The sequence below is a fragment of the Hyla sarda genome, chromosome 3 (assembly GCF_029499605.1).
Source record: "Hyla sarda isolate aHylSar1 chromosome 3, aHylSar1.hap1, whole genome shotgun sequence".
Lineage (NCBI taxonomy): Eukaryota > Metazoa > Chordata > Amphibia > Anura > Hylidae > Hyla > Hyla sarda.
In genome coordinates, this window is record NC_079191.1 from 307,288,462 (window position 1) to 307,313,279 (window position 24,818).

Here is a 24,818-nt window from a genome sequence, read left to right on the forward strand (position 1 = left end):
AGCGCTCCGGGGAGGAGCGGGGACCCGGAGCGCTCGGCGTAACAGTACCCCCCCCCTTGGGTCTCCCCCTCTTCTTAGAGCCTGAGAACCTGAGGAGCAGACTTTTGTCTAGGATGTTGTCCTCAGGTTCCCAGGATCTCTCTTCAGGACCACAACCCTCCCAGTCCACTAAAAAAAAAGTTTTCCCTCTGACCTTTTTAGAGGCTAAGATCTCTTTGACAGAGAAGATGTCCGAGGAGCCGGAAACAGGAGTGGGAGGAACAGATTTGGGAGAAAAACGGTTGAGGATGAGTGGTTTAAGAAGAGAGACGTGAAAGGCATTAGGGATACGAAGAGAAGGAGGAAGAAGAAGTTTGTAAGAGACAGGATTAATTTGACACAAAACTTTGAAAGGACCAAGATAGCGTGGTCCCAACTTGTAGCTAGGGACACGGAAGCGGACATATTTAGCGGAGAGCCATACCTTGTCTCCAGGGGGAAAAACGGGAGGAGCTCTTCTTTTCTTATCTGCGAACTTCTTCATGCGTGATGAAGCCTGTAAGAGAGAATTTTGGGTCTCTCTCCATATGATGGAAAGGTCACGAGAAATTTCATCCACAGCGGGTAGACCAGAGGGCAAGGGGGTAGGGAGGGGGGGAAGAGGGTGACGGCCGTACACCACGAAAAATGGGGATTTGGAGGAAGATTCAGAGACTCTGAAGTTATACGAGAATTCGGCCCATGGAAGGAGATCTGCCCAGTCATCCTGGCGGGAGGAAACAAAATGTCGCAAATAATCACCCAAGACCTGGTTAATTCTTTCTACTTGTCCATTGGACTGGGGATGATATGCAGAAGAAAAATTTAATTTAATCTTGAGTTGTTTACAGAGAGCCCTCCAGAATTTAGACACGAATTGGACACCTCTATCCGAGACGATCTGCGTAGGCAACCCGTGAAGACGAAAAATGTGTACAAAAAATTGTTTAGCCAACTGAGGCGCTGAAGGAAGACCAGGAAGAGGGATGAAATGTGCCATTTTGGAGAATCGATCAACGACCACCCAAATAACAGTGTTGCCACGGGAAGGGGGTAAATCAGTAATAAAATCCATACCAATCAGAGACCAAGGCTGTTCGGGGACAGGCAGGGGATGAAGAAAACCAGCGGGCTTCTGGCGAGGAGTCTTATCCCGGGCACAGATAGTGCAGGCTCGCACAAAGTCCACAACATCCGTCTCCAGAGTCGGCCACCAATAGAAGCGGGAGATGAGTTGCAGAGATTTCTTGATGCCCACATGACCTGCGAGATGGGAGGAGTGACCCCATTTGAGGATTCCGAGGCGTTGGCGTGGAGAAACAAAGGTCTTTCCTGGAGGAGTTTGCCTGATGAAGGCAGGAGAAGTGGAGATCAGGCAGTCAGGTGGAATGATGTGTTGCGGAGAGAGTTCAACTTCTGAGGCATCCGAGGAACGAGAGAGAGCATCGGCCCTAATGTTCTTATCGGCAGGACGAAAGTGAATCTCAAAATTAAACCGGGCAAAGAACAGAGACCACCGGGCCTGGCGAGGATTCAGCCGTTGGGCAGACTGGAGGTAGGAGAGGTTCTTGTGGTCGGTGTAAATAATAACTGGAAATCTTGATCCCTCCAGCAGATGCCTCCATTCCTCAAGTGCTAATTTAATGGCTAGAAGCTCTCGATCCCCGATGGAGTAGTTCCTCTCCGCCGGAGAGAAGGTCCTAGAAAAAAAACCACAAGTGACGGCATGCCCGGAAGAATTTTTCTGTAGAAGAACAGCTCCAGCTCCCACTGAGGAGGCATCAACCTCCAGTAGGAAGGGTTTGGAAGGGTCAGGTCTGGAGAGCACGGGAGCCGATGAAAAGGCAGACTTGAGTCGTTTAAAGGCGTCTTCCGCTTGAGGAGGCCAGGACTTGGGATTGGCATTTTTTTTGGTTAAAGCCACGATAGGAGCCACAAGGGTAGAAAAATGTGGAATAAATTGCCTGTAATAATTGGCGAACCCCAAAAAGCGTTGGATAGCACGGAGTCCGGAGGGGCGTGGCCAATCTAAGACGGCAGAGAGTTTGTCTGGATCCATTTGTAGTCCCTGGCCAGAGACCAAATATCCTAGAAAAGGAAGAGATTGGCATTCAAACAGACATTTCTCAATTTTAGCATAGAGTTGATTGTCACGAAGTCTCTGAAGAACCATACGGACATGCTGGCGGTGTTCTTCTAGATTGGCCGAAAAAATTAGGATATCATCCAGATATACAACAACACAGGAGTATAACAGATCACGAAAAATTTCATTAACAAAGTCTTGGAAGACAGCAGGGGCGTTGCACAGGCCAAAGGGCATGACCAGATACTCAAAGTGTCCATCTCTGGTGTTAAATGCTGTTTTCCACTCATCCCCCTCTCTGATGCGGATGAGGTTATAGGCGCCTCTTAAGTCCAATTTAGTAAAGATGTGGGCACCTTGGAGGCGATCAAAGAGTTCAGAGATGAGGGGTAGGGGGTAGCGGTTCTTAACCGTGATTTTATTAAGACCGCGGTAGTCAATGCAAGGACGTAGGGAGCCATCTTTTTTGGACACAAAGAAAAATCCGGCTCCGGCAGGAGAGGAGGATTTACGGATAAAGCCCTTTTTTAAATTTTCCTGGACGTATTCAGACATGGCAAGAGTCTCTGGGGCAGAGAGAGGATAAATTCTGCCCCGGGGTGGAGTAGTGCCCGGGAGGAGGTCGATAGGACAATCATAAGGCCTGTGAGGAGGTAGAGTCTCCGCTTGTTTTTTGCAGAAAACATCCGCGAAGTCCATATAGGCCTTAGGGAGACCGGTTACTGGAGGAACCACAGAGTCACGGCAAGGGTTACTGGGAACCGGTTTTAGACAGTCCTTGGAACAAGAGGGCCCCCAACTCTTGATCTCCCCAGTGGACCAATCCAGGGTTGGGGAATGAAGTTGAAGCCAGGGAAGTCCAAGGAGAATTTCCGAGGTGCAATTGGGGAGGACCAAAAGTTCAATCCTCTCGTGATGAGATCCGATGCTCATTAGAAGGGGCTCCGTGCGGAAACGTATGGTACAGTCCAATCTTTCATTGTTTACACAATTGATGTAAAGGGGTCTGGCGAGACTGGTCACTGGGATGTTGAACCTGTTGACGAGAGAGGCCAAAATAAAATTTCCTGCAGATCCAGAGTCCAAGAAGGCCACAGTAGAGAAGGAGAAGGCAGAGGCAGACATCCGCACAGGCACAGTAAGACGTGGAGAAGCAGAGTAGACATCAAGGATTGTCTCACCTTTGTGCGGAGTCAGCGTATGTCTTTCCAGGCGGGGAGGACGGATAGGACAATCCCTCAGGAAGTGTTCGGTACTAGCACAGTACAGGCAGAGGTTCTCCATGCGGCGTCGTGTCCTCTCTTGAGGTGTCAGGCGAGACCGGTCGACCTGCATAGCCTCCACGGCGGGAGGCACAGGAACAGATTGCAGGGGACCAGAGGAGAGAGGAGCCGAGGAGAAGAAACGCCTCGTGCGAACAGAGTCCATATCTTGGCGGAGCTCCTGACGCCTTTCGGAAAAACGCATGTCAATGCGAGTGGCTAGGTGAATAAGTTCATGAAGATTAGCAGGCATTTCTCGTGCGGCCAGAACATCTTTAATGTTGCTGGATAGGCCTTTTTTAAAGGTCGCGCAGAGGGCCTCATTGTTCCAGGATAATTCTGAAGCAAGAGTACGGAATTGTACGGCATACTCGCCAACGGAAGAATTACCCTGGACCAGGTTCAACAGGGCAGTCTCAGCAGAAGAGGCTCGGGCAGGTTCCTCAAAGACACTTCGGATTTCCGAGAAGAAGGAGTGTACGGAGGCAGTGACGGGGTCATTGCGGTCCCAGAGCGGTGTGGCCCAAGACAGGGCTTTTCCAGACAGAAGGCTGACTACGAAAGCCACCTTAGACCTTTCAGTGGGAAACAGGTCCGACATCATCTCCAGATGCAGGGAACATTGGGAAAGAAAGCCACGGCAAAACTTAGAGTCCCCATCAAATTTATCCGGCAAGGATAGGCGTAGACCAGGAGCGGCCACTCGCTGCGGAGGAGGTGCAGGAGCTGGCGGAGGAGATGACTGCTGAAGCTGTGGTAGTAACTGCTGTAGCATAACGGTCAGTTGAGACAGCTGTTGGCCTTGTTGCGCTATCTGTTGTGACTGCTGGGCGACCACCGTGGTGAGGTCAGCGACAACTGGCAGAGGAACTTCAGCGGGATCCATGGCCGGATCTACTGTCACGATGCCGGCTGGCAGGTAGTGGATCCTCTGTGCCAGAGAGGGATAGGCGTGGACCGTGCTAGTGGACCGGTTCTAAGTCACTACTGGTTTTCACCAGAGCCCGCCGCAAAGCGGGATGGTCTTGCTGCGGCGGTAGTGACCAGGTCGTATCCACTAGCAACGGCTCACCTCTCAGGCTGCTGAAGATAGGCGCGGTACAAGGGAGTAGACAGAAGCAAGGTCGGACGTAGCAGAAGGTCGGGGCAGGCAGCAAGGATCGTAGTCAGGGGCAACGGCAGGAGGTCTGGAACACAGGCTAGGAACACACAAGGAAACGCTTTCACTGGCACAATGGCAACAAGATCCGGCAAGGAAGTGCAGGGGAAGTGAGGTGATATAGGGAAGTGCACAGGTGAAGACACTAATTGGAATCACTGCGCCAATCAGCGGCGCAGTGGCCCTTTAAATCGCAAAGACCCGGCGCGCGCGCGCCCTAGGGAGCGGGGCCGCGCGCGCCGGGACAGGACCGAGGGAGAGCGAGTCAGGTACGGGAGCCGGGGTGCGCATCGCGAGCGGGCGCTACCCGCATCGCGAATCGCATCCCGGCTGGAAGCGGAATCGCAGCGCCCCGGGTCAGTGGATCTGACCGGAGCGCTGCAGCGGGGAGAGTGTAGCGAGCGCTCCGGGGAGGAGCGGGGACCCGGAGCGCTCGGCGTAACAGTCACTGCTCAAATTTTTTGCGCAAAAAATAAAGTTGGGTAAACTCAATGATATATTTCCCCCTTACAGAATATGGTCTTTTTCTAGTATTATTTTCTTAATGGTACCAAAAGACTTACTAAATGCCGTAGCAAAAACACGATTTTTGTTGCTCTTATTTTTGCTCCATTTTTACCCCCCTCTGTATATATGTCTCTGGGTGATAAGTTTAGAGCAATCTCAATAAGAAGCTTTGACACGTGCCTTAATAAAGTGGTGATCTAGTATTAGAAAAATGCTGCTCCCTTTTTGTTTGCCAAAAACAGCACCACTTTTGTCTACAGATTGTGTGTAGTATAGCAGTTCAGTCCCATTTACTTCATTGGAGCTGAGCTTCAATACCAGACACAACCTGTGACAGCAGTGGTGCTCTTTTTGCAAAAAAAATAAAATAAAAAAAAGCAGTGTTTTCCTAAAACTGAAGGACTTAAAGGACATTTGAAGAATAACCCATCTTTCAAACAATACATCAGACTCTTTCAAATGTTATTGATGACAATTCTTTTCTGAGATATTCTGATTTTGCCATCATCAAATGTATCCACTTTATAAAAAGTGGCCTGTAAAGGACTGCCCAGAAATTCACGGACAGTTGGTAACTATGTCCGGGACCATAAAAGGGCTGCCGCAGGATACAGAAATAGGAGTTGTTTGCTACCAAAGGCCACCATTGTGGAGACAGCAGTGTGGTCTTCAGAGGGTTAAGACTGCCCTCGAGGCCCAGCTGGAAGAAGGAGCTATGGGAAGACAAACCATGACCAGAACATGTAGAGGACAGCCTCCCGGTAGATTGCAGTGCAGAAATTGTGCTAGAATCAGGAACTGTATTGCCTGTGGAAAGAGCCACAGTTGCAACTGATAACCTTGTTTGAAGTGTATATTGTAACTAAAAAGCTGGGAACTTCTCAATAAGAAGCTTTTTTTTATTGAGAAATAAATATATTGCTCAAAAAAATAAAGGGAACACGAAGATAACACATCCTAGATCTGAATGAATGAACTAATCATATGAAATACTTTCATCTTTACATAATTTTTGGGTGATTTTGTTGTCAGCACATTAAACTATCAATGTAAATCAAATTTATCAACCCATGGAGGTCTGGATATGGAGTCACGCTCGAAATCAAAGTGGAAAACCACACTACAGGCTGATCCAACTTTGATGTAATGTCCTTAAAACAAGTCAAAATGAGGCTCAGTAGTGTGTGTGGCCTCTACGTGCCTGTATGACCTCCCTACAATGTCTGGGCAAGCTCCTGATGAGGTGGCGGATGGTCTCCTGAGGGATGTCCTCCCAGACCTGGACTAAAGCATCCGCCAGCTCCTGGACAATTTGTGGTGCAACGTAGCATTGGTGGATGGAGCGAGACATGATGTCCCAGATGTGCTCATAGAGATTCAGGTCTGGGGAATGGGCGGGACAGTCCATAGCATCAATGCCTTCCTTTTGCAGGAACTGCTGACACACTCCAGCCACATGAGGTCTAACATTGTCTTGCATTAGGAGGAACCAGGGACCAACTGCACCAGCATATGGTTTGACAAGGGGTCTGAGGATCTCATCTCAGTACCTAATGGCAGTCAGGCTACCTCTGGCAAGCACATGGAGGGCTGTGCGGCCCCCCAAAGAAATGCCACCCCGCACATTACTGAGCCCCCACCAAACCGGTCATGCTGGAGGATGTTGCAGGCAGCAGAACGTTCTCCACGGTGTCTTCAGACTCTGTCTCATCTATTACATGTGCTCAGTGTTAACCTGCTTTCATCTATGAAGAGCACAGTGGTGTTCTCTGTCAAATGCCAAACGTCCTGCACGGTGTTGGACTGTAAGCACAACCCCCACCTGTGGACGTCGGGCCCTCATACCACCCTCATGGAGTCTGTTTCTTTCTGTTTGAGTGGACACATGCACATTTGTGGCCTGCTGGAGGTCATTTTGCAGGGCTCTGACAGTGCTCCTTCTTCTCCTCTTTGCACAAAGGCAGAGGTAGCGGTCCTGCTGCTGGGTTGTTGCCCTCCTACGGCCTCCTCCACCTCTCCTGATGTACTGGCCTGACTCCTGGTAGCGCTTCCATGCTCTTGACACTATGCTGACAGACACAGCAAGCCTTCTTGCCATAGCTCGCATTGATGTGCCATTCTGGATGAGCTGCACTACCTGAGTCACTTGTGTGGGTTGTAGACTCTGTCTCATGCTACCACTAGAGTGAAAGCACCATCAGCATTCAAAAGTGACCAAAACATCAGCCAGGAAGCATAGGAACTGAGACGTGGTCTGTGGTCACCACCTGCAGAGCCACTCCTTTATTGGGGGGTGTCATGCTAATTGCCTATAATTTCCACCTGTTGTTTGTTCCATTTGCATAACAGCATGTGAAATTGATTGTCAATCAGTGTTGCTTCCTTAGTGGACAGTGTGATTGACTTGGAGTTACATTGTGTTGTTTAAGTGTTCCCTTAATATTTTGAGCAGTGTATTTAAAAACCACCAACCCAGCTGCCTCTGAGTAAATTAGCCTGTGTTCACATGTTCAGGTTTTTAATTGCAGTTATTTATAAAAAGCCGGGAACAGATCATAAATGGGAGGATACATTTAAAGGAAAGACTGACACTCCTCTTTTCAAATCAAGTCCTGGCTTTTGCCTGGACTGTGCTTTGCCTGCAGCATTATCTTTTCTGTAGGGTGGTCCTTGCCGGACCATGCCCGTTGCCTAAGAGTTTGGTAATGTTACAAAATATTATTTAATTTAATATTCATTCAAAAAATAATTTAATCATTCATTTTGAAGTATAATAAAAAACAAGAAACATTCCATTTTCATACAATTAGACTAAATAAGCATATTGTTAAATCCGTATTTAATTACTCTTTCCTTTTGTGCACCCTACTTCCACTTTCACAACTTTATGCTTCCAATATTATAATCAACAATTTACAGCTGTGTCTTCAGAACATAATTTATTTCCATAGTAGTCACTGACATTATGCCACTATTCCAAACCAGCATTCCCATAACGTATCTAAGAAAATGGCGTACCAGCTTTGCATCACACATCACTTTCTGTTCTAATTTTCTATATCGGCTCAAAACTTGTTTGAAAGGTCGGTGTACAGCTTTATGTATGATGCTCTCCTGGGTTTACTGTTTGCGCTGTCCACTGGAAATGTCATTACTCCTCGTCCCTACAACTTTCAGTGCTCAGAATGGGAAAAACTGCTGATAAAAGCCATATTGTGGTCAGACATGTCAAATGCTTGCCAGCATATTGTAATAAACTCATAGATTCAAGTTACATCTTTAAGAGATAGGAGAACATCCTACTGATGATCAGCAAACAATTCACGTTTCTGTCCATCCAGTTATGTAACATATCTTATATCGTGTTATGGTTCATTTATAAAGCTCATTGAGTTACTGTAAGGGCCAATGAAGGGAAGGATTATAATACTGGTCATTTATGAGGCCCTCTAGGGGACATTTGCACAGGCTCGGAATACTCCTTACTTCAAGGGGGTGCTGCCACATTTTTTATTCTCAGAACTCCACAGAGCACTTTCACTCTCCCTATGTTTACTGTGCCTCTACCATGCTGTCTCTTGTTCTGTACCTGAATGACATCCAGCACTTCCAAGAACTCACCCCTCCCCCACCTCCTCACATGCAAATGGGAAAAAAATTACAGGGAGCTACCGAGAGGGTTCAGAGGATCTCTCCATGAGCATCCATGAAGTCCCTGGCCCCTATGATTGTGCCAGGGTATATACATAGCTTTAATGTGTGTGTAAGTAGAGTATATACGGTATGTATGTGTATGTACAGTGTTTAGTATATGTGTAAGTGTGCATATATAGTTTGTGTGATGGATGTTCTCTTGAAAACATTGAGCCCTTTGTTCACTTGTACACGGCTTCCTATTCCTTTACATTGAATGGCAGTTGCAAATGTTCTAGTCATTTGGCACTAATAGCAATAGATTAGGTAGATGCCCAGCTACAGATCTCTTAAATGAAGCAACCATGTGCCAAGGAAGCAAAGTATTTTCTTTACAGGTTTAATTGGTATTAATTGGACTAAACTCTAAGCTTGGTTCTTTCGTTGTATCTATGTAGTAAGCTTGGTTCTGGTACCGTGTCTATATGTAGTAAGATTGGTTTTGGCATAATATCTGGCCAGTAAGCTAGGTAATGGTACCATATTTATGTAATAAGTTTGGTTCTTGTACCATATTTTTGTAGTAAGTTTAATTCTAATACCATATGCACATAGTAAGCTCAGTTCTATGACTGTATTAATATAGTAATCTTGGTTCTGTTATCACAAAGTGTCAGATCATTTCAAAACTGCAACTAGTAGAAGAAGGAAGATTGCATCTCAACTAGTGGGGGAAGAAAGACACCTGTTTTTCTGTTATAATGATGTCCGCTATGCCCTCTGACCTGAAAATTGCTATACTGGTCTCTTTAATCGAGAACACTTCTCCTTTCCTTTTCCACTAGAGACACGCATTATTACTACTATGTAGTTTGACTGTTCAGGCAATCACCCTGTATCACTGGAAGTTTCTATGTCTTTACTTCTCTCTTCTTTTCCCTCTCTTTATGCCCTTCTTCCCCTCCTTCTCTTATGCTCATAGTATGCAAAGTTAGTATGTAAAATGTTATGTGTATGTAAAAGACTGTTTAGAAAGTTGGTGAATCAGTTCCAGTTTGTGGCTGTATAAGAACATCTTGGATGGCCATAGAAAAAAACTGCCCATCTAAAAAGCCTTGATGCTAATTTAAGGGCAGACTAGATGGACCTGGTGGTTTTTTTTGCCAACAACTTCTATGGTTCTAGGTTTCTATTGGAACAACATTAAATATGATGTATGCCCAGTGTCCTGTTAAGTGCACCTGCTTTCAATTAGTGACTGAGGAGGCTAATTGGGAAAAAAGACATGTTTTGCCAATACCATTAATACTAGTATATTCCATAATTATTGTTGCAGAAAGACACATTGGCTTAAAGGGGTACTTCCGTGGAAAACATTTATTTTTTATTTTTTTTTATCAACTGGTGCCAGAAAGTTAAAAATATTTGTAAATTACTTATTTTTAAAAATCTGAATCCTTTTAGTACTTTTCAGCTGCTGTATACTACAGAGGAAGTTATTTTCTTTTTGAATTTCTTTTCTGTCTGTCCAGAGTGTTCTCTGCTGACACCTCTGTCCATGTCAATTCCTGACATGAACAGAGGTGTCAGCAGAGAGCACTGTGGTCAGGCAGAAATGAAATTCAAAAACAAAAGAACTTCCTCTGTATTATACAGCAGCTGATAAGTCCTGAAAGGATTCAAATTTTTTAATAGAAGTCATTTACAAATGTTTTAAACTTTCTGGCACCAGTTGATTGAAAGAAAAAAAAAAGTTTTTCACCGGAGTACCCCTTTAATGCGCTGCTCCCCAGTTACAAACATTCCTCCATATCAGACCTTTTTTCACCCAACTTCGTCACTGGGTACTGGTATTGCCACCCACCGCACCACTCTGTCACCGGGTCACTCCTGATGCTGCTGCTGCCACCTCCAGTCTGTCTCATTCAGCCACTATATGGTTTCCCCCCCCCCCCCAGAGTACCCCTTTAATGCATGATTACTGTAACTTTTGTAAGAAATGGATGAGTCTCCCACTTACTCAAGAAATTGTCCAATAACGTTTAGACAAATCATTTTAGTGTAAGAACTCTTATGCACACTTGGTTAAGGCTTCATAAGAGATGCCATTTGAATTTGGGAGATGTCTAGTAAAGGTTTACTAATGCTTTACTTAATTTTGTTTAGCTATTCAGTGCTGGGGTTCATACAAATATGTAATGTTTGGTAAAATGAACTGTATTCCAGAAAAATAAAAGGAGGAATGTTTTTGGGCAGCATTGGTTTGGTAGGTTTTTGATAGATCAATTTCTAATTATATATTCATATAGTACTTAGTACTTTAGGTCGCAATATTGTTCTGTTGTTTACTTTAGTGTTTTCCACAGAAATAAATGTGTTATGAGAAGCATCACCAGCAGCTAAACTACTCATTGACAGTTTTGAGTTAGGAACAGATTTTGTCTCGGCTGGACAGTGGAAAAATGAACTGAGAAATATAATTTAACATTTGCTGACTACAGTCAATTGTAATTGAAGGCAGACCTTATGAGAATGTGTTGTTAACAAGCAGTTTACAGCATATTTCTATCCAATACCCTTCTATTGCGTTGTAGCAGAAAGTACTGCACATAGCTGAAATCTGTGAACATTGTTTAGGTTATTTTGTAATACCTGCTCTATCAGTCCTAGCCTTATCATACTATATGTCAGTCTTGTTCTTATATTGAGTGCTTCTAGACAGTCAAGAAATGTTTTTAAAAAAAGTGGACCCTAGTCTTATTTTAAAACCATGATGACATTTTAAGTAACAGAATATGTATCTTGTAGAAAATAGTGTTTACATCATCCTTTTACATTCCCTTAGCAAAGCTGGATGTTTAATGATGACATTCTTTTACTGAAAAGATAGACATAACAATGGTGCTATCTTCAGTCTCAGGTTCACGTAGCAAAAAGAAACATACGCACAGAACTATGCCAGCTATTTCACAAGAAAGACAGTCTACATAGACATTTTCAGTGAATCACCAGTGTGATAGATGGGATAGGTGGACTACAGTACACAGAAAGATTACTAAAATATGATGTATTAATATATCAGAAGGCAATACAGAGATTGCTCTATGGTCTATTTCTTCCCAGCTTTTTCCCATAATCTGGGGTGGATCCAGAGTCTAGTCTCGGAGTTAGAGTATCATGCGGTGGTCGACACGCCCCCTCCCATAGACTTGCATTGAGGGGGCGTGGTGTGACATCACAAGGGGCGTGGCTGTGATGTCACAACCCCCGCAGCCCGCACCCACAAGATGTTCCAAACGCTGGGGCAGTGGAGTACCCCTTTAAGTACGCAGCATAGTTTCCCCAGACTAGGTAGGCAACATAAGTCCCACACTAGGTAGGCAGCATAGTTCCCACACTAGGTAGGTAGCATAGTTCCCCCACACTAGGTAGGCAGCATAATTTCCCGCACACTAGGTAGGCAGCATAGTTCCCCCACTTTAGGTTGTCAGCATAGTTCCCCCACATTAGATTGTTAGGTCAGCATAGTTCCCCCACATTAGGTTGTCAGCATAGTTCCCCACATTAGGTTGTCAGCATAGTCCCCCCACATTAGGTTGTCAGCATAGTTACCCACATTAGTTTGTCAGCATAGTTACCCACATTAGGTTGTCAGCATAGCTCCCCCACATTAGGTTGTCAGCATAGTACCCCCACATTAGGTTGGCAGTGTAGTTACCCACATTAGTTTGTCAGCATAGTTACCCACATTAGGTTGTCAGCATAGCTCCCCCACATTAGGTTGTCAGCATAGTACCCCCACATTAGGTTGGCAGTATAGTTCCCCCACATTAGGTTGGCAGAATAGTACCCCCCATGTTAGGTTGGCAGCATAGTTCCCCCCACATTAGGTTGGCAGTATAGTTCCCCCCACATTAGGTTGGCAGTATAGTTCCCCCCACATTAGGTAGGCAGTATAGTTCCCCCACATTAGGTTGGCAGTATAGTCCCCCCCCACATTTAGTAGGCAGTGGCCCCCACAGACATACAGCTTTTAGCCATATACAGTGTATGGCTGGAGGCTGTATGTCTGTGTACTGCCCCACTACAGTGCTCCGACCCCCGCTCCTCTGGTCAGGGTTCAAGATCTACTGCTATGGCCTATAGCCCATAGCAGTAGGTCCGGGACCGGAGGAGCGGTGGTCGGAGCACCGAAGGTGACATGCCGCTGGTAACTTACTATGCACACGTCCTCCTGCTCCATTCCGTTCCGCTCTGTTCCTATGGGCGGACGCACGAGACGTCAGTGACATCTCTGCATGTGCTACCTCCCGGTGGCCCCTGCATTTTTAAAGGTAACGCGGGGCTGCAGAAAGGTAACCGGGACATCCTGGTGTCTCGAGAAGATCTTTCGGGACACAGGGATGTCCTGAATGTGACGGGAAAATTTATCGGGGGGGGGGGGGGGGCAATTGCTCCCCCCCCCTGGATCCGCCGCTGCCCATAATAAGATGTGTCTTGTGTGACACCTTGGCAGTGAGACCTTTTTGTAGGCCATTAGTTGGGACTGAACCATGCCTTTTCTCACCTTCCTTTCTCCATGCATTCAATTCTTTTCCCTGTGTTATTTTACATTATTATACATTACTTTATTTGTGAGTTTATTTTTTTGGGTTTCTTTCTATGGATTGCTTAGGTTGTTACCTACATCTGGTAAAGATTTCACGTCAATAGCACCTTTGAAAATATATTTAGTGAGAAAAATGGTGATGTGTTCAATACTTTTCTCTGTATTTAGGAACAAGGGGATATAAAGAAGCTGCAAAAAGAATGTGGAATCTGGACACCTGGAGATATCTAATGATAGTAAAATGAAATGTTTTAAGGGTTGACATATTGCATATGCTTTTGTATTCTGTATGAGGGTCCTCACAATTATTTCTTTTAGTGGACCCAGGGTTCTGAGGCTGGGTGGCCTCTGTATTCATTGCTTTCCCTACAGCTTAAATGATAATTTCTTTGTGATCACAAAAGGATGTGTTGAAAAATCATTTTCACTCTAGTTAAATAGGTATGCTCAAAGAATAATCTTGTGGCTAAGCTTGACGAATCGAGATGGTAAAATGTTGATGATGGATTTCATAAAAACGGCTAACTTTTTCCCATTATTTATTTTAGATGTTTCCAGATGTGTTGCAGAGAGGAAGTACACTCAAGAACAAGCCCGCAAAGAATTCCAGCAAGTGTTTATCCCAGAGTGCAATGATGATGGCACATACAGTGAGGTTGGTCATTTTGATTTATTTTTTCAATTGCATGTGTGCTCTTTTACAATTAGTCTACAATAGAAATAGTTGAGTCTTGCCATGATTCAAAATAAATACATTACAAATCACATCACCAGGCACTTAGACTTATTTGTAATCATGTCTTGGTGGAGAGAGTAAATGTTTTAGCAATCTGAGCATTTAATAGCTAGACTAAATGCCTCTGAGGCTGTAATAGGTTTCCTAGATGCAAATGTTTTTCAGCTCATTTTGCTAGAGCTATACTTTTGACTAGAAACCAGTATGCATTTATTTTGGCTTGTTATGTGATTTTTGATATTATGAATTGAGGAAATTACTCAAAAAAACAGATTGTACATATTGTACATCCCCACTATTTTGTTGGGAAAAGTAAATGTTTCAGCAATCAGAATATTTCATGGAAAGGCCAATGGCTCCTGGGGCTGTAAAACATTTCCTCTAAGTCTTATTTGGAAAATTGTATTTGGTCACGTGCTTATTTGTACTTTTTTTTCGAGTTAGGAGGATGGCATAGGAGGACGGGATAGGAGGTCGGGATAGGAGGTAGAGATAAGAGGTCGGGACAGGAGGTTGGGATAGGAGGTCGAAATAGGAGGTCAAGATAGGAGGACGGGATGATCGGGATAGGAGGTCATGATAGGAGGTCGGGATAGGAGGTCGAGATAGGAAGTCGAGTTAGGAGGATGGGATATGAGGTCGAGATAGGAGGACAGGAGGTAGAGATAGGAGGACGGGAAAGGAGGAAGGGATAGGAGGTCGGGATTGGAGGTCGGGATTGGAGGTCGGGATTGGAGGTAGAGATAGGAGGTAGAGATAGGAGGACGGGATAAGAGGTCGGGATAGGAGGTAGAGATAGGAGGAAGGGATAGGAGGATGGGATATGAGGTCGAGATAGGAGGACAGGAGGTAGAGATAGGAGGACGGGATAGGAGGTCGGGATAGGAGGAAGGGATAGGAAGTCGGGATAGGAGGTCGGGATAGGAGGTCGGGATAGGAGGTCGGGATTAGAGGTCGGGATTGGATGTAGAGATAGGAGGTAGAAATAGGAGGACGGGATAGGAGGTCGGGATAGGAGGTAGAGATAGGAGGAAGCGATAGGAGGTCGGGATTTGAGGTCGGGATTGGAGGTCGGGATAGGAGGACAGGATAGGAAGTTGGGATAGGAGGTTGGGATAGGAGGTTGGGATAGGAGGTTGGGATAGGAGGTTGGGATAGGAGGACGGGATAGGAGGTCGGGATAGGAGGTCGAGATAGGAGGACGGGATAGAAGGACGGGATAGGAGGTTGGGATAGGAGGTCAGGATAGGAGGTCGAGATAGGAGGTTGAGATAGGAGGACGGGATAGGAGGATGGGATATGAGGTCGAGATAGGAGGTCGGGATAGGAGGACAGGATAGGAGGACGGGATAGGAGGTTGAGATAGGAGGACGGGATATGAGGATGGGATATGAAAACTGTGGGCAGTATATAAGCAGCGGGAGAAGGCGGGTTCCCCTGCGCGCAGACTCGGTAAAAGTCCTCAAAGGATGTCGATCTTCAATTCCATGAAACAGCAGATGTAATGTTTCGGGTTGTTTGGATGCCCGTAGACTTTACCCAGAATGGCCTCATTACTATAGGATCGTAAAAAGTAAATCTATGTTATCCCAAATTTAACGCGAGCGAAGCCACGGGCAAAAGCTAGTATAGATATGTATATATCTATATGTATCAAAATAAAATGTATAAATATGTAAGACTTGGCTAATGCCAAGTAAGAGAAGCCGGATTTCCCACTGTTCAGTGTTTTCTTTTTGTTTAGGTCATAGAACACTTTTACAGGAAAAGCCTAATACATTGAAAAATATGGCGTTTGGACAAACTGCGCACCTTTTTCAAAGACATTTAGATGTGTTTGAAAGAATTTGACTCATTTTAAGCCAATTTTCTTATTTTTAAGGCAATGTAGATACTGCATTGGGGCAGAGAACAACATAGCATTTCTACAATTATAACTCATTATGCATTAGCCTTAACACGTCTTTGTCTCTAAGTATAAAAATATGAATGTGAATAAATACATATTAACTCACTTGCGACCATTAGCACAATACCATGTGGCAAATTATTTCAGAGCTGCATTAATTGTTTCTCAAATAAATTGCCAGTCAAGGGTAAATAAGTGACTTGACTACCCCTGAACATGGGCAGATTGTTAAATGGTGAACTTTGTACGGATCTGTTAGCTGACCATCTGTACCCAAGTCTTCAGGATAGGTCACCATTTAACAAAGCCCATCACCAGGGAGTGGTTGGCAAAACTAAATTTTACCACTCTGCCTTGACCCCCAAGCTCACTAGATTGTAACCAAATAGAACATGTTTGGGACCCCACAACCCCTGGCCTCATTTGGGCTTGTTGCAGTTACCTGGTTACAGAAACACAGAACTCTCTTAGACCTTAATGGGAGTTGCAAAAAGCATAGAACCCCAGCTAGACTGTTACCGTAAATCCTGAGTTATATAAGCAGTGTAGCCCATAATGCTATGCTGTCTACAAAACTCTCCAATATCTAAGGGACTTACATGCAGCACCCACTAATCTGTTTTAAAAATTGCTTATAAACCAGGCCAGATGCGACTGGGAGAATTTTTGGAGGTCTCAGAGAGACTGTAATCTTTTAGACATTCGTGGCATATAATGTGGAGATAGGAATACTCCTCTTAATAACTTATTTCCTTTTTTTATATGCAAGCACACATACTATTTAAAAGAAAGTGGACTTAGGGTGCACTAGAATTAAAAAAACAATCCATACTGCTCTATTGACATATTACATAAATAACAATAATTCCTTATTAACGGTACATTCAAACACACAGGATCATATTTTCTGATACTGATTTTGCTACCCATTGAAGCAGCAGATCCTGTACATGTGAATGTACACTAAAGAGGTATTACAGTGCAAAAACAATTTTCAAATGAACTCAGTGTGCACAGATAACAAAAACAAAGCATACTCAGGACAGGAGTACATTTTATTTTTAGCGTACACCAAATCCATAAAAAAAAAAAAATATTGTACTGGAATACGGAACAAAGTACTGGAAGGATCAACGTGCACAGGTTACTTTATTCCTTTAAGCATAAAATGTAGAACACAGGAGGACAGGTAGTCGGCAGGGACGCCGGGGAACAAGAGGTGTGGTTACAGCTGTTTCACGGGAACACAGCCCGCTTCGTCAGAACTTGTACTTTCTCTACCTGCTCTAATTGTACTGGAATACCCCTTTACTGGAGAATTTACTTGGCATTTCCAAACTTCATTTCATAACAGATGAATCCTGGGGAACTAATAAATATACTCAATTATTTCACTTTTCAAGGTGGGTTGAATGGATTAATTCCAAACATTTATTAAAGGGATATTTCTGTGGAAAACAAATTATGTAAAATCAACTGGTGGAACTTAAACAGATTTGTAAAATGAATAACATCCAGTAAGAGACGAAGGTCTGACGAAGCCTGCATGCGTGGGTGAAACAGCTGTCATACCTGAGATGTCCGCAGCGTCCTGCACCTACTCCCAGCACTGGCTGCTAGGGTCTCGCTTGTTACTACACAGCAACATTAAAGAAGCTTTTTGCTACTGAACGTGGTGAGTGCATCTTTTCCCTTCCTGGATGTTATTCACTTTGCGTTGTGTGCACCATAAGATAGCACCACCTAGAAGTAGCCCAGCATTCACCGTGTTTGAGGTCTGTTCACACCACGGCACCGTTAGCATTTGGCCATATTATACCGACGGTGCTCAGAATTGCTGTACCTGCTCTATAATCCATTGAAGATTTGTAAAATACTTCTTTTAAAACATCTTAATCCTTCCAGTACCTATCAGCCGCTGTATACTACAGAGGAAGTTGTTTCGTTCTGTTCAAATAATTTTTATTAACAGATAAGTATAATAAAGTGAACATAATAAGGAAAAGCTTAAAGAAACATTTTCTAAATACAATGAATGTTAATATTTAAGCAAACTTTAAGTTAAAATAAATAGGACATGACATAATACACAGTAACACTAAAAATCATGACTACAAACATCTTGAAACAAGTCCAGAGATAATAATGCCACTTTTATCTCTGGACTTGTTTCAAGATGTTTGTATTCAAGATTTATAGTTGTTTAGTTCTTTCCAGTCTGACCAAAGTGCTCTCTACAGAGGTTTACAGAGGTTTCAGCAGAGAGCACTGTGGTCAGACAGATTATACTCTAGAGGAAGTTGTATAGTTATCTTCTGTCTGACCACAGTGCTCTCTGCTGACACCTCTGTCCATGTCAGGAACTGTCCAGAGCTGGAACAAATCTACAAAGCAAACCTCTCCTGCTCTGGACAGTTCCTCACACGGACAGAGGTGTCAGCAGAGAGCATTGTGGTCAGACTTAAAAGAACTATAAAACTTCCTGCAGGATATACAGCAACTGATAAGTACTGGAAGGATTAGTATGTTTATATAGAAGTAATTTACAAAACTGGTGGCAGAAAGTTAAACAGATTTGTAAATTACTTCTTGTCTAGGATGTTAGGTATCATATTTTTTTTTATTTTTTTTACATATGATACCTAACACCCTAGTCAATATGCTACTTTTAAACACAGGACTCAAGAAAGCATCATACTGAATTCAAACATTCACTATGGAAACAAAACTATCTTTATTTTAGTTATGTTATAATGTGCAAATTATAATAAGGAATGTCACACAACTTTCACACTAGAAATGTATACATTTGACTATGCTCTATTAATATAAGTTTTGTATAAACATTCATACTGAGAACTTTCTGGAACGTACTATGAAAATAATAGTACTATTGATTCATATTATACTTGAATACTAGTTTTGAATTATAAGCTTGAAATTTTTCTTTTAATTAAAGTATTCAGAAGTATTTTATTTTTCATCAAAAAATGGACTTCAAACCCGTAAGCTTCCTTACAAGCTAAAGATGACAAAACAGTGTGCCACATTTTCTTTTGTTTATAATGTTTCTAACCTTTGTCGTGAAAATCATTTTATGGTCTTAAAAATTAGTAAAAATATTCAAACTAGGATTTTTTTTTTTACAATAGGGACATGCTAAACTAAGGTGTGTCCTGAAATTAGCTACACAGGTGTCTCCAAACTTGTAATCAATCACTCTGCATATTTAAAGGGTTAAAAGTAGTCACTGTGCTGTTTGGTGTCATGGTGCATACCATATTGAGCTTGGACCACAGAAAGCCAGGGAGAGAGTTGTCTCAGGAGATTAGACAGAAAATGATAGACAAGCCTGTTGAAGGGTAAGGCTAATAGACCATCTCCAGGCAGCTTAATGTTCCTGTGACTACAGCTGCACATGTTATTCAGAAGTTTAAGGTCCATGGTCCATGGAATGTAGCCAACCTTCTTGGTCGTGTCGGCAATAGAAAAATTGACAATAACTCGAAGAGACAAATAATCCGAATGGTAACCAAAGAGCCCAGAATAACTTGCTAAGACATTTGAGGTGAACTCCAAGATCAATGTACATTAGTGTCAGATTGTCCAATCCATCGCTATTAAAAGCAAGTCACAAAAAAGCAAAACTAGAATTTGCCAAAATGGATATTGACAAGCTATAAATCTTCTGAGAAAGTGTCTTTTAGACAGATTAAAACTGGAGCTTTTTGGCATGTCACATCAGCTCTATGTTCACAGACACATAATTTAAGCATAAAGAAAAGAACATTGCATTGAATTTTGTAACTTTGGAGGCTTCCATTACTACGCAGTTCAATACGGTTACAAGAATACCCAACTTATGTAGGTTTTATTTTATTTTACTAGGTACTTTAAAAAAAATACATGCACCATTTTTGTTTTGATGGGACTTTTTGGTCGCTTTTAAATTTTTTTTTATGATATATGAAATTACCAAAAATGCACAATTTTGTACTTTGGTATGTTTTTTACATGTATGCCGTGCAGTCGTGCTACCCTTATATGTTAGTAGTTCAGACATTTACGCATGCGGCGGTACCACATATGATTATTTTTATTTTTTATTTCATTATTTAATTTAAAAAAAAATTAGAAAAGGGGGGGATGTCACAGTCACACCCTATCGGTCCAGCCAAGACATTAGAGAGAGTGTGATGGTGCAAGGGTTAAAGCAGCCAGACCTCTGGGTATCTACTACTAGTCCCAGCAAGTCACCAAATTAACCCTTAGATAAACGTGTTTCCACCAGAGCTGCCTTCAGAAAGGTGAGCTCATATATTTATAGATCAAAGACCAGAGCTGATTAATTAAACATTTAATCTGATAAAAGGTATCACAGTGCTATATATATATATATATATATATATATAAATACAGGAACAAATGACATACAGGTACAAAAATATATAAAAGAGTTTGGCAAGACAAGTTCAGAAAGCAAAAATGCAGTTCTTACAGCATGATGATATAGCAGTCCAGGTGAGTGCTGTTCTTAGGATGGTCTTGTCAGCTTGTGCACAGCATTGAACACCTTGAGTCTAGCATTGTTTAAATATCATATCTGCTTTCTTGAAAAAAAGAAAGAGATGCGCTCCTAGTGTAATATGTCAGAATAGGTGAGCCCCTTAGGAAACCAAGTGTAAGGCTTACCGGAGGGCGTTGTGCTGAGGGCACAACACCTATGCAGGCATGTAGAATCACTCAATGGACGTGAGGTCAACTGTATCAGTATCAAGGTAAGATTCAAAATGTGTGACCCATAATCCGGGACACAGAGAATGGGGATTTGATTCCAAAGCGCTTCTCCTCTGGTTAGTAAATGGTAAATGGTAAGTCCAGGCAGGAAGATTCTTAAGTATATAAGGAATTTATTCCTTATATACTTAAGAATCTTCCTGCCTGGACTTACCATTTACCATTTACTAACCGGAGGAGAAGCGCTTTGGAATCAAATCCCCATTCTCTGTGTCCCGGATTATGGGTCACACATTTTGAATCTTATATCTGCTTTCTTGGGAGGGAGACTCCATTCCCCCCTCCCCTCTGATCCCACCAGGGTGTCTTCTTTCTTCCTGACCCCTTATCTGTTTGATTATATGATGGGACCAGAGTGCACCTTACATCCTGCTGCTTCAAAAAAGCCTTTGACTTCAAAGGAGATGTAAACAAACAGCCAGACCCCCAATAAAATGCAATACACAAACCCACAGTCTGAATGACCTCTCACCCATGGATAATACATCACACAGTTATAATTATAATACAAATATAGGATTTTAATAATCAGGCCTTGGGCCTGACAGGGGATTCAAACTTCTATTAGGAAGGGGTTAATTACATTTTATTAATTTTTTTTTCAATACATTATTTTTTTTTAGCCCCCATAGGGGCTATAACATGCAATCTTTTGATTGCATATACTCATCAATTCTATGCCATAGCATATCATTGATCAGTGTTATCAGTGCTCTGCTGCTCGAGCCTGCATGGCAGGCTGCGAGCAGCAGAGTACCGATTGGACGGTGAGGAGGCAGGTTTCACCATGATGTTCCGATCAGCTCCACTGAGCTGCTGGGACACTTTTACTTTCGGTTTAGATGCAGCCATCAAAGTCTAAAGGGTTAATGTTGGGCATCAGCCCTATCGGCGGTGCTCACCATTAACCCTGGGTCCTGGCTGCTGATAGCAGTCGGGACCCACAGGGTTTGAAGTGTGCTCAGCTCCTGAGTACGCTTTAAACCCTGCTAACGGGACCAGGTACACCCTTGGTACTTAAGTACTGGGATGCAAGGTCTTACCTGTACACCCTTGGTCCCCAATAGGTTAAATAACACTTTATTTCTTTGTTTACTACCTTCTTGATTTAGTTTCTTAAATGCTTTCTTTAAATTATTTATTAGACAATAGATTCACTAGACCACATTCTTTATTTATTTTTTTTAAATAACTGTTTATTTTCATTTTTCCAAGATATATTACAGGAATAGAAAATTTGTGAACAAATACAAGAACATAGAAAGCTATGGTTAACAAAGGTCTCCAGTAAATGTAGCTTCACAACAACTTCATAGAGTAGGTAGTAGAAGTTAGGCTAGAAGGATAAGTAGATTACTCTCTTAATAAAATTGTATGGATTTTTCTGCTAACAATTAAAGAATAATAGCTATGAATAAATAGCCTTATCTTATCACAAAATTGTCTCCTTGAGGTCGCAATGAAGGTAAATAAGTGCATCACCACAGTTAGGAGATCAGAGAAGATTAAAACATAAAACATGAGAGGTCATAAGAGGATAGACAAGAGAGAAGACAGAAGAAGAACATAAGAGAAAAAGGAATATAGAATTAGGACAGGTTCAAAGAGACAAGTAGTTCGTGTCCCTCACCCACACAGCACCCCCGGTATGGGGCCTAATGTTGGAGCTGATCAGCCTCAAGTGTATCCCACGGAGACCAAGTCTTATAGAAAGCAGGCAGTCTATTTTCTAAGGTGGCAGAAAGGTATTCCAATCCCCTAATTACACGTAACCTTTTCCGAAGTAGGTGTAGAGATGGGGTCTCTGCATTTTTCCAGTATCGTGCGATTAAGCATTTAGAAGCTGTCAGGGTCAATAGCAGCATTCTGAGATTAGACCACATTCTTGTGTTTATTCTCATAAGGTATGTATTTAAAGGGGTTGCCCAAGATTAGAAAAACTCTGCTTCTTTCTTGCAAAAACAGCACCACTCCTGTCCACAGGTTGATATTGCAGCTCGGCTTCACTGAAGTTAATGCGACTGACTTACAGTGCTACACACCACCTGTGTGTCACGATGCCGGCTGGCAGGAGGTGGATCCTCTGTGCCAGAGAGGGATTGGCGAGGACCGCGCTAGTGGACCGGTTCTAAGCCACTACAGGTTTTCACCAGAGCCCGCCGCAAAGCGGGATGGTCTTGCTGCGGCGGTAGTGACCAGGTCGTATCCACTAGCAACGGCTCACCTCTCTGGCTGCTGAAGATACTGAAGAAAGGCGAGGTACAAGGGAGTAGGCAGTAGCAAGGTCGGACGTAGCAGAAGGTCGGGGGCAGGCGGCAAGGTTCGTAGTCAGGGGAGATAGCAAAGGTACTGGTACACAGGCTATAAAACACACAATACGCTTTCACAAGGCACAAGGGCAACAAGATCCGGCAAGGGAGTGCAAGGGAGGAGACTAGATATAGCCAGGGAACAGGTGGGAACCAATTAAGCTAATTGAGCCAGGCACCAATCATTGGTGCACTGGCCCTTTAAGTCTCAGGGAGCTGGCGCGCGCGCGCCCTAGAGAGCGGAGCCGCGCGCGCCAGCACATGACAGCAGGGGACGGGAACGGGTAAGTGACCTGGGATGCGATTCGCGAGCGGGCGCGTCCCGCTGTGCGAATCGCATCCCCAACGGCCATGACAGAGCAGCGCTCCCGGTCAGCGGGACTGACCGGGGAGCTGCAGGGAAAGAGACGCCGTGAGCGCTCCGGGGAGGAGCGGGGACCCGGAGCGCTAGGCGTAACAGTACCCCCCCCCCTTAGGTCTCCCCTTCTCTTTATCGGGTAACTGCCTCCCCTGGGATGAGGACACCGGGAAAGGATGGAGGGATTCCTCAACGGCAGGCAGAACCGCAGGAGTAGGAATGGGGAGAGAGGGCAGAGGGCGGGACCTGGCACGGGGCAGTGTGACACCAGGACGAGGGCCATGAGGGGACACAGAAACTTGCCCGATGGAACTGGGAGGGGGGGAGGGGCATTTCCTGTGGCAGGCAGAGTCCTTAATGACCTTAGGGGGACCAGATACAGGAGGAACCACAGAGTTACGGCAAGGGTTACTGGGAACCGGTTTTAGACAGTTCTTGGAACAAGAGGACCCCCAACTCTTGATCTCCCCAGTGGACCAATCCAGGGTTGGGGAATGAAGTTGAAGCCAGGGAAGTCCTAGGAGAATTTCCGAGGTGCAATTGGGGAGGACCAAAAGTTCAATCCTCTCGTGGTGAGATCCGATGCTCATAAGAAGGGGCTCCGTGCGGAAACGTATGGTACAGTCCAACCTGGCTCCGTTGACCGCGGAAATGTGGAGTGGCTTGACAAGACGGGTCACCGGAATACGGAATTTATTCACAAAGGAGTCCCGAATAAAATTCCCAGAAGCTCCAGAGTCCAGGCAGGCCACGGCTGAGAGGGGAGAGCTGGCTGAAGTGGAAATCCGAACAGGTACCGTGAGACGTGTAGAAGCCGACTTGGCATCAAGAGACGCCACACCCACGAGAGCTGAGTGCGAGCGTGCGTTTCCCAGACGTGGAGGACGGATTGGGCAATCCACCAGAAAATGTTCAGTACTGGCACAGTACAGACAAAGATTCTCTTCCTTACGGCGATTCCTCTCTTCCAGGGTCAGGCGAGACCGATCCACTTGCATGGCCTCCTCGGCGGGAGGCCTAGGCGCAGATTGCAGTGGAGACTGTGGGAGAGGTGGCCAGAGATCTAAGTCTTTTTCCTGGCGGAGCTCTTGATGCCTCTCAGAAAAACGCATGTCAATGCGAGTGGCTAGATGAATGAGTTCATGCAGGCTAGCAGGAGTCTCTCGTGCGGCCAGAACATCTTTAATGTTGCTGGATAGGCCTTTTTTAAAGGTCGCGCAGAGAGCCTCATTATTCCAGGATAGTTCAGAAGCAAGAGTACGGAATTGTATGGCGTACTCGCCAACGGAGGAATTACCCTGGACCAGGTTCAGCAGGGCAGTCTCAGCAGAAGAGGCTCGGGCAGGTTCCTCAAAGACACTTCGAATTTCCGAGAAGAAGGAGTGAACAGAGGCAGTGACGGGGTCATTGCGGTCCCAGAGCGGTGTGGCCCATG

At 44.1% G+C, this 24,818-nt stretch overlaps 1 protein-coding gene across 2 annotated transcripts in view; it reads left to right on the forward strand.

Annotated features, from left to right (window-relative positions):
• The window catches only part of SMOC2 (SPARC related modular calcium binding 2), a 308,253-nt gene that overhangs the window by 85,937 nt on the left and 197,498 nt on the right, over positions 1 to 24,818 (forward strand). For both annotated transcript variants that reach the window (XM_056567010.1, XM_056567011.1), the window contains one exon: positions 13,823 to 13,929. In XM_056567010.1, the coding sequence (XP_056422985.1) occupies positions 13,823 to 13,929 (107 nt within the window). The remainder of the gene's footprint in view (positions 1 to 13,822; positions 13,930 to 24,818) is intronic.